The following is a 10,231-nucleotide window of genomic DNA, read 5'->3' as shown; positions in this document are numbered from 1 at the left end:
TCTCTTGTAGCTGCTCACAAACACTCTAATATGAGCACCTACTTGAAAGGTGGTAGATTAGTAATTTTTTACAGATGTGCTGTAAAATAAATGCCAGTAAATACAAGCAAGGAAAAATCATGAGCTTTCTAAGTAGATAACACTTTTAATGTAAATGCATATTAAAGTGTTCATATATTGCATTAGGAATCTCACATTAACAGCATTTTTAAAAATAGATTACTGGGTTTATTTTCTTTTTAAATTTCAGCAATCTTCTGTAAGGAAAATAGATTATTCTGATTCTTTGGTCTAAGTAGAAGGCTAAAATTTTTGTGATGCCCTAATTCTCAGTACTAATTTGATCCAAAATAGTTTTCCTGAATTTCAAACAATGTACTTTCAAAAGCCTCTCCTCTGTGGCAGTGTCATCAAAGATGAAACATATCCTAGGAAAGCAGAAAGGTTTGGGGGGAAAAAAAGGCTGAAATAAAAATGAGGAGGCTAGTTTTGCTGGTTGTAAGTAATGGCTATGACGAGAAGGGCAATTTCATTAGCTGAAAGTCAAAAGAACTTCAGACTTATAAAATTATGAAGAAAATATCAAATCTCAAAATAAAATAACAAAAGTGAGGGGACTATGCCATTCAAGTCAGTAAGTTTTTCTTCCATTCACTTGAACAGGAGAAGAATCAATTCCCTGAAAACTTCTGTTATCAATTACTTGAAACAATCTAATATTTCTCAGGGTCAAGAAGAACTTACTGTGAAAGAAAACCCTGAACCTACAGAAGTGCATGTCATAACCATTGTGGTGAATGGTACCGACCCACACAGCACAATGGAGCCACAGAAAAGGAAGGCTTGCTTTGCACTGGGAGCTGCTTCTAATTTTCTGGGGGAAAAAAAGCCTACTTTGAAGTATTGTAAGCTTGGCATTTTTGGCAGGTCACTTGAGGAAGTGCTGGTATGCATTTAAGTGTCTCATGCATCTACTCACTGGTACTCTGTTAGCTTTAATGAGCACATATATATCTATCAAAATAGACCTTGAACTTGAAAACTTAAGCTAGGCACTTACAGAAACATGTCCTGTCTGCTCTGCTGCTTCTAAGCAATCTTTTATCACTGGTGGATGATATAAGTGAGCCTGACACCAAACAGGGGTCAGATACAGTTTCAGGAAACTGTCGTATCCTTCTTCACGTCATTAATAATAGAAGAAGCATGCACAGCCAGGAAGGAGAAGCTGGGGCTGTTTTCATTATTACTTTACAGGACAGAAACATGGACTTCTCTGTTTTGCCAAACAACAACCATCCTGATAAATTCCTGCAACTGGAGGTGAAATCTTTAGTAAAAAAATCTGCCTTTCTGGAAGCCACGCTGGCAAAATTCCCAGAAGCAGCTTTACCTGGAGTGCAGCGGTGGCACAACAGGGTCTATTTACAGGTAAGGTCTAAAAGAGGCTGACATTTTTCCTGATTTTTCCACCTCATTTTGGGGATCAGGAGGAAAATAACATGCGGTTGAGGCTTCAGCTATGGAGTCAGCTTCCTGCATCTCTGACTCTGCATCACTGATATTCCCGTAAGTTTTCCCATTGGCTTCAGGGAGAATCAGGCTGCAAGGGAAGAACTACTCTCTTTGGGGCTGTCTGCTGACTTGTTTTGGTACGTTAGGCTTTCTAATGCTCATCGTAACATTTTCACAGCATTTCCCAGAAAGCCTACTGATATTAATTCACCCCCTTAGTACAATAATTACAACTTATTGTACTAAGGGGGTGAATGAAACATGCCCCATGAAGAAGTAAGACAAAAACTCAGACTTAAATCTGAAAGCCAGGTCATACCCCTGAAACTCGATGAAAAGGCACATTAGAGAGAGCACTGGAGATTCTCACTAGTATCTCACAAGCTTATATATGTCTACATATCTCTGTCTGTGCTGTGGCTTCCTCTTTATTTTGCTGTGTTTTCTCATTCTACTTTGACCTTCCTGTTATCCTGACAGACAGCTGTTGAAAGTATGAAACACATTGACTGCATTAATCCAGGTTATTATATAGAAGTAGCAGCAGTTTCTTGGTAAAAATGTGAATGTGTGCTGCCTAGTAAAGGCCCTGGATCTGGCGGAGGAGAAGTTCATGTCTGGATCAGCAGCGTTACAGCTGCATCAGCTCACGCCCCTCTGGGCCCCACTTGCTGCTCCACAGCACTCCTCTCCCGCTGCCTGGGGAGCCCTTCGCCTCTCCCCACCCCGAGCTTCAGCAAAAGCTCCAAGGTCTGCTTCTTGTCAAGGGACAGAGGCGCACATAAGCGTGGCAGGGGGGCGGGGGGGTGGCAGAGGGGTGGGGGAGTGGAAAAGTGTCTGAGCATCCTTAGGGTGGGTATCCAATTCCCCAGGGGAATGAGAGTGGGAGCTGAAAAAACATCAGCCTGGAGGAGGGGAGGGGAAGAGAAAGATCCTTACCATCTCCCGCAGCTACTTCCAGTTGCATTTCTCCCCTTTCAGACGTTTATCCCCATCAGCTCCCCAAACCCCTTCACCCCCTCCCAGGGTCTGTTCCAGCCCTCACCCACATGCAAAAGTCCTCCCCCTCCTAACACCCACTTCCATGACCCCCCCGTACCTTTACTACCCTCTTCCCCATCCCAGACACCCTTCCCTCTGCCTGCACCAGTGCCTCCAGCCGCTTCTGCTCATATTGTATAATCTTTGCTGGCGATTCCCCAAGGACAGCTGGGAGGGGACATCGCCTGTCGTCTCCCACGCAAAGAGCCCTAACCAAGGGAAGGAGCCTGCGGGATCCCAAACAATGGGGTATGGTGCAATGCTGGCCCCACTCTCCACTCCACCTAAGCCCCTCTTTTGTGCAGGAGGGAGGCAACCACACACAGAGCCTTCTCCACAGCAGGGATTCTTTTCCCCATTGTTGTTAAACAGGACGCACTGTCACCAAGCCAGGGCTGCAGAGCTGCAGAAGGATTAAAAATGTGTGGGAAGCCCTGTGCTCTTGCCCTTCACCACCAGCAAGAGGGTTTTCCTGGAACTTTGTTCCCAGCCCCGGGATGGCCATTTCAAAGGAAATGCCTGCTCACCATGTCTCCAGAAATGCAGTTTGCAACACGGTACATTTTATAAATGTTAAACCTAGGGCACAACCTATACTTTCAACTGTAGTCATTAGTGAATTCAAGCTGTCCAGAAAAAATTCATTGTGCCTTATTCTTGCTCCCTTATGAACTCACCTCCTTTTTTCCCTTTTGCTGACAATCAAATAAAGGGAAAAGAACTGATGAGTTCCAGACATTAGAATAAACATGATGGCACAGTGGAGAACTAATGGCACAGGAATAACATATTTTGCTTTAAGATGAGAGAGCTAATGGGGTTAAGGGTTAGTTAATTCAGAAACGGAAATGGGGTGGGGGAGGGAGGAGAATTCATTTCAAAACATATGTGCATGACCTACAGACTCCCAAAGTCATTAAACCTTAAGAGTAGCCTAAATTCCCTCTTCAGAAATTCACTGCTACTCAGGGCTCCCCATGTAAAGTGACTTCTCAGTGGTGTGTTTGTGGTCTTTTCCAGACCTTCATTATGAAATCACTTCAATTCAATTGCACTTAAGCATTTTTGTGTTTTCTCCACCTATAAGTTTTTAAATTTATTTCCATTGTAAGAAGCAGCTTGACATAGTGATAATTCCTGTTGCTGACCAAAAAGCTGCTGCTTTCTCTCCTTACTTTCCCCTTCTGTGTCAGGTAAACTGAACAGCTTCCCTGCTCGCTGTATATTTTCATCTACTCTGAATAAAACAAACCATAAAGCAGTCCCGTAATCTTGGCCCTTCCTTGTGAAAAGCAGTGTAAAAAGCACAGACTGTTTCTCTTGCAAATGGCTAGCTACTGACTGCTTTCTGATTGCCCTGAAAATTTCCACAAAATTTTGGCCTGCAGGTATTATGGTTATCCTGCTAACTGCATTCGCTCCCGCTCTCTCATAGGAGCTAATACCTGTGTCCTGCCTTTGTTTCTCAGTGTACTACGACAGGAAATTCTCTTTACCTATAAGTCAGGTGCTGGTTTACAGTCACTTGTTTGTGCCCTGGCTCATACATGCATTACATACTTGCAGTTATTCTTCCTGAGACATCTGCAACTGGCCACAATCAGAGCCAGCTGCAAGGCTGGCAGGAGCTTTGGTCTGACACCATACAGAGTTTTTACATAATGTGCTCACAACCCAGCAGAACTCCATTACCAAAGACAGATAAAACAGCTTTCTTTAAATTCATTGTGAGGACAGAAGTCCTCTCAGTGCTGCACAATTAAAATAGTATAAATGCCTGCTTTTCTCTGAATGTTCCTGCCACTTTGGCTTAAGCATTTATAACCATCTACTGATCTCCCTCTTACCCATGTCAGGTGGCTTCCCAGGTTGCTTTGTGTCTGGCAAACAATTCTGACCCCCTTTAGTTCCTTTGGTATGAAAACTCATTCTCAGAAACCCTTGATGTGAGCAGTTCATCCTACTGTCTTTCAGATCTGCTTACTTACCCTTGGTTATTCCTAGCCTTCCTGATTGCTTTTCTGCAGCATCACTTACGAAATCACATTTCTTCAAGAAATTCTAAAGAGCTAATAATTATTTATCCTGATAAATGAGGAGGTTTTTGTTGACCAAATGCCTAGCAATAATTATACAGTTAAAACTATCACAGGGATTTTTGTGTGACCACCTATCAGCTTTTGATGTATCAGACCTTTTGTCTGTCTTAGAAACATGTCTCTGCATCAGGAAAAATGGCCTTCCAAGTGCTGAGAGAGTCCTACAGGGTGCATTACAAAGTTTTTGCACAATGGAGAATCATAGTCTTAAATAAATTACATGCAAATATAATAATCACACTGATACCCACTTTCATTAGGATTGAGGAAGTTGTTACAAAACAAATCCTGCAGTATCTGGTGGCCCTAAGCTCCTTAAAGACTCCCTTGGTTAAAACTTCCAGGCATAGCTGCTCATTGAGAGCATTTGTCACTTTCATTGAGTATCTCCCCCAGAGGCAGCTGGAGACCATGGCTAGCCATGGGACAAGAGGAACTGTCTTTGGGGGAAATAAAGAAAAAAATGACTTCCAGGAAGTAAATTTCCCTAATTTTTTAGGTGTCTCTTTGGTCTCTTCTAGCAGACAGATGGGCTTGAGACCAAGACCTAGCCTTAACTGTTGATTTCATGGTTTTGGTGGGTGATTAGCTTGATGTCTCATATCACAGACTGAGGGAAGAATTGTTATACTCTTAGGTTGTTTCAGTGCTAACAACAATGACAACAGCAGGAACAAAATAATGAATTCACAATTAAAATGAGATTAAATTGCTTCCTAGCAATATAGATAAATTTATATTTTTTTATATTTTGTAATGTACCTATATGCATAATTTGTGCAAGAAAAACCTTGTGTGGAGTAAGCACATTTTGACCAGGGATGGAACTAACATTGACTTTTTGTAGATCTTCAGGCTTTTTACAGAATCCTCTTTTTTTACATGCCAGTTCTCTGGGTATGTCAAAGAGATACAAACTGTTCTCAGTGAAACACAAGTTACAAACCATAACAGCTTTCTTGCTCATAAGCTATATGTACATCAAACACAGTTATGTGTGTGCAGAGTTCAGCATTTTTCATCTTGTTAAATAAGTATTTTGTCAACACATTTCATCTACAGTTTCTCAGAGTTCTTTGTAACTATTGCTTTTTCGAGTATTTGCTGTTCCATCTTCCATTTAATGAATAGTAACATAAATTGCCTCTGGTGTGTATCATATAAATTCCGTACCACATATGGATATCTAAGTTTACAATACTTTCCTCTTTCTTTCATGAATATTTTCTTCGTGAATCGCAATCAAAACAGAAATCTGTGAAAACTGTTGGGAGATGTTCCGAATCTGAGAAGAATAAATAAGTAGGTTTTGCTAGAATTAATACTAGCAAGCATATTTTTTATTATCTAGTCTCCTCTTTCTCTGCTTCTATAAATGCATATATTTCATGCAATCTTCTTCGTATTTCTCTGTATAATTTCTTGGGCCTAAACTTTTGGGGGTTCGTTGGTTCTTTTTTGTATGTGTGTGTGTGCTTCAGGCTTCTGTCCTTCCTTTTCCCTAACTAATTTCTAGGACATACCTACTGCAGAAGTTTCACAACCAAGCGTTTGCCTGCACTCGAATGCCTTCTCCTTATCAACTTAGCACTTCAATGTCTGTTCTCCAAAACTTCTACAAACTATCTCCTACACCAAATTCCAGTCCAGTTCTAACAGTAAAACCCTGTTGTCCCTCCCATCCTATTCCCTCTCTACCTCTGCTCCAGGCTATGACATTCTCCTGTTCTCATGGCCATGAAAAGGAAGGTACTCCAGATGGAATGGGAAAAAATGTTTTGCCACAAAGTACTTACTTTATAAAAAAATTTGCATCATGACATCTATTCCAAGTTTTGGAGCATTTTATTTAAAACAGCTTTAGAAATTACTGTCAAGTCGCGTTCTTTTCACACCATTTTAGCCTAGGGAGACCAAGCATCCCCTGGTGAGACAGTTTATATTCTTCAACAAAATGTTCTCCAAGTTCGAGTATCTAGCAAGCTTGAGGGAAGTGTCATTAAGGTTAATGACAAATTTTAAGGAAGAAATAAAATAAAATAAACTAAATAAAATAAAATAAAATGCAGTCAGAAAGAAATGACAGTTAAAAACACCAGCTCAGCTGAAATCCCACCAGTACAACCCAGAAAGCTTCAGTCCCAGCTGTCACTGCAATGCAAAGTGTAATAGTGTCAGGGGACATGTCAAAGCTAAGGAATGACATATGGAAATTATGAACTAACAGAGGGACTGAAAAGGCACTGAGGATCCATCCACCTACTAATAGTAATTATTGATGGGAAACATACTTAGTCACTTGTGCACCATTTAGTGATGGCAGCATGATGTGTGCATGATTTAGAATACCAGCATGATGTTTTCTCCTAGGGTTCCTTCAACAAAACTGTTGTTTTCTCTTCTCCACCTTTCCTTTCTGAAGGAAGCCAGTCCTTCTTCTCCCTTCTACATCTGCCTGCCCCAGACCAACTCACATATGTCTATGTGTGTGCACAGGCACTGAGGCATAAAGTAGGTGATGACATGTAGCAGCTGGCTTCCACTGGAAGTGGATTCACCAGCCCACAAAGGGGGCAAAAAATTACTCAAGCAGAAGTAGTCAACAGTTTGCTATCAGCTTAGAGGCCTACATTGGCTGATGTGGGATCTGAGCAGCTCCCAGACCCTGTGTGTGGGTGGAGGGGGGGATCCCCTGTTCCCCCACCAGAAGGGTGGAAAGAGGAGCAGGACACACCCCTAACAGCAGTGAGCCCTTTGGCTGCTGAAGTCCATGCAGCCCATGGCAACTTAAAAGCTGGAGATCTCAATATAAGAGAAATATCCTGGGAAAGATGTCCTTTCATGGAAGAAGTTTCTCAGGTCCCAGTTTCTTCATCTGTTGTGATGTGCACTCACTGTATTCCCATATTCTGGGGAGTGTGCCCCTTCCCCAGCACACCTGCTGCAGGGCCACCTAGTCAGGGCAAGGCTCCCCTTGTCTCAACATAAAGTTCCTAAAGACGAAGGTGTTAATAGGTGAGTAGTATTTGCTGATGAGGAAACCTAAATTTGTACTGTGATGGTCCTGTAGAAGCAGTCCTGAGACACGGGAGAGGGTTAGCGGGAAGGAAGAGCTATGTCAGAAGCAGATCTCTTGGGAAACTGATGCACTGCTAAAACCTCAGATGAGTGATGGATTAATTCAGGGGCAGAAAGCTGTGGTGAACAAAAATATTGAACATGGTGAATTGGAGAGCCTGATTGCATTCCTCCATGGAATTACAGATCAAAAAATATGGTAACTACCATCTTACCAGCACCTGAAGAGGCTCTTAGCGTTGTGTTAAGCAGCAGTTTGCAAGCTGTCCAAAATGTAATCCCACCAGGGTTGTTCTTTCTCCTCCCTTGCCACTCTCTTGTCCTAAAAGGTCCTGTTTAGTGATTATTGTTGCTGGGAGACTGCTCAGATATTTAATTACCTTTGAGTTTTGGTAGCACCCAAATCAAGGACTCTCCCTTAACTGAATGAAGGGTCTCTGACATCCTGACTTGGGTCTAGCACTCAACAGAGTGAACAGAACCGTGAATCACAACCCTGCTGCAGAGGTGCAGCTCCAGCCAAGGCAGTTACACAGCATTAGCCCTGTGCTTCATTCTGCTTTGTCCTTGTACCTCTGCTTCTGCATCATACACCTGTGGCTCTCAGCAGAACTGCATCTTCTAACACAGTGCTCCACAGCACTGTTTTGCTAAAGCACAGGCTTGCTTTCAGCAGGCATAATGACAGCTCACATTTGCAAAAGCGTTCAAAGTTCAGATTGTACCCACGTGCTTTCCCCAGAAGGAATAAATCTGCCCAGAGTGAACAGTACCTTTAATGCACTGTAGATGTTTGCCAGAATGAGAAAATTTGCTTCGTGTGTAATTTTAAAAAATATTCTATCATATTACAAATGATAATTTTGGAAGAGGGCCTGCATTGTAGGTAAATGAAGATGAAAGCCAACTTCTGATCTAACTTGTGCCTTACAGAGCGAGAAGAGGAATGCCAGTGAGCTGCCGGGCTTAGACTCAAATGGGGTCAGTCAAGAAATTATAGACAAAGCCCTTGGGAAACACATTACACCCGTCACCCTGAAATCCACAATCAAAAGCAACCCCTTGTATAGTGATATCCAGGTAGATGATGACTGGGAGGAAAAGAAAAAGACCCCTTCCTGGACCGTGCAAGACTATGACAGACACTCGCTGCACTCTGACTTGGCCAGCCACATAAAGGTAACAGGCTGTTGCGCTGCATTTGTGCAAAGATAATTGCTGATCTGTGTGGTGTGTGTGCATGAACCAGTGTGCAGCCCACTTAGTTCTTTCGGTGGGGTTCCAGAGGTAAATAGAGATGTATTTTCTGTACAGACATGACACTAACATGGGTCTGATCAGGAAAAGTCTACGTATCTGATTAGACCACAGGATTTTCAGTTCTGCAGAACACAACCTCTGTGACCAGAGAGTCTTAAACTGCAACACCCCTCAGCTCAGGTTCCCCGTTTATATAAGGAAGAACTATAAACAAGGCACTTAAATATTATATACCCACTTCAATAACTGTTCAAAACATTATTCCATTACCAAAAAACATATATTTTCTCAGCCTCATCCACACTATGTGGGAACTTGCCTGCCTGTGGGTGGACACAAATAACTTTTAGGGTTACTTTTGTGAGTTTTTTTTCTGTAGTTCCTTTTTTTTTCTTTTTTTTTTTCCCCCCAAAAGATCTGTGTTTCTAAATTGACAACTCTACTTGAAAAGACAACATAGTTTCTTCTGGGTTTTTTAATCAAATTTCAATGGCTGGTGTCCTGCATTTGGTTCCTGGCTGAAAAGTGTGGTTTTAATTTTCCCCAGTGGAACATTTGCAGTATCTGGCAAGTACCATAACCTATGTTCAAGTGAAAGTTTCTTGCGTTTGTGTTGTGATGCCTTAAATTCATTAATCACTATCTGATGATAGCCAAAATACTTCTGGCTATGTTCTAATGACTTTATGTGCAAGAGAGTGGAACTGAGTTATTTTTCTGATTTTTCTTTTAGGAAAATCCTAATGAACTACGGTTCTGGATGGGGGACATTTATACTCCTGGGTATGATACCTTGTTAAAAAAGAAAGAAAGAGAAAAAAAGCATTCCAAATGTTGCCGAATCATCCTGCTCATGGTACTAGCTGTTTGCATCCTAATTACCATAGTCACTCTCAGCGTTTTACTTACTTAGTACGGCCAAATGATGATGGGAATTTTTTCAATAAATATTTTTATGATACTATTCCCCTCCCTTGTTTTATTTGAATTCCAATTTTTTGCCACAAATACAATTTGTTTGACATCACTATTTTACAATGTTCCTGTGCAGCATAAGGAATTGATCCTGAAAAGAGACAAATACTCCGAGCACAGCAGAATGTATCCTTATGGGTACAATTAAAAAAGAAAACTATAAATACACTACTTTTCTTAGTGCCGCCTTCTTTGTACTAGTGGTTTAGATCAGATGTGTGATATAGTACATACAGTATGTACAGAAAACCTGCTGACTATTT

General features: G+C 41.6%; 1 protein-coding gene across 1 annotated transcript; it reads left to right on the top strand.

Annotated features, from left to right (window-relative positions):
* The first annotated feature begins 1,235 nt into the window (after window positions 1-1,235).
* Window positions 1,236-9,914, top strand: MINAR2 (membrane integral NOTCH2 associated receptor 2). Its single transcript, XM_005435840.4, has 3 exons — window positions 1,236-1,431; window positions 8,667-8,912; window positions 9,727-9,914. Exons 1-3 carry the CDS (start codon window positions 1,267-1,269, stop codon window positions 9,904-9,906), a joined length of 591 nt encoding a protein of 196 aa, XP_005435897.3. The 5' UTR covers window positions 1,236-1,266; the 3' UTR covers window positions 9,907-9,914.
* Window positions 9,915-10,231: the final 317 nt, after the last annotated feature.

This window comes from Falco cherrug, chromosome Z, assembly GCF_023634085.1.
Source record: "Falco cherrug isolate bFalChe1 chromosome Z, bFalChe1.pri, whole genome shotgun sequence".
Taxonomy (NCBI): Eukaryota; Metazoa; Chordata; class Aves; order Falconiformes; family Falconidae; genus Falco; species Falco cherrug.
This window is presented reverse-complemented; position numbering and strand designations above follow the sequence as displayed.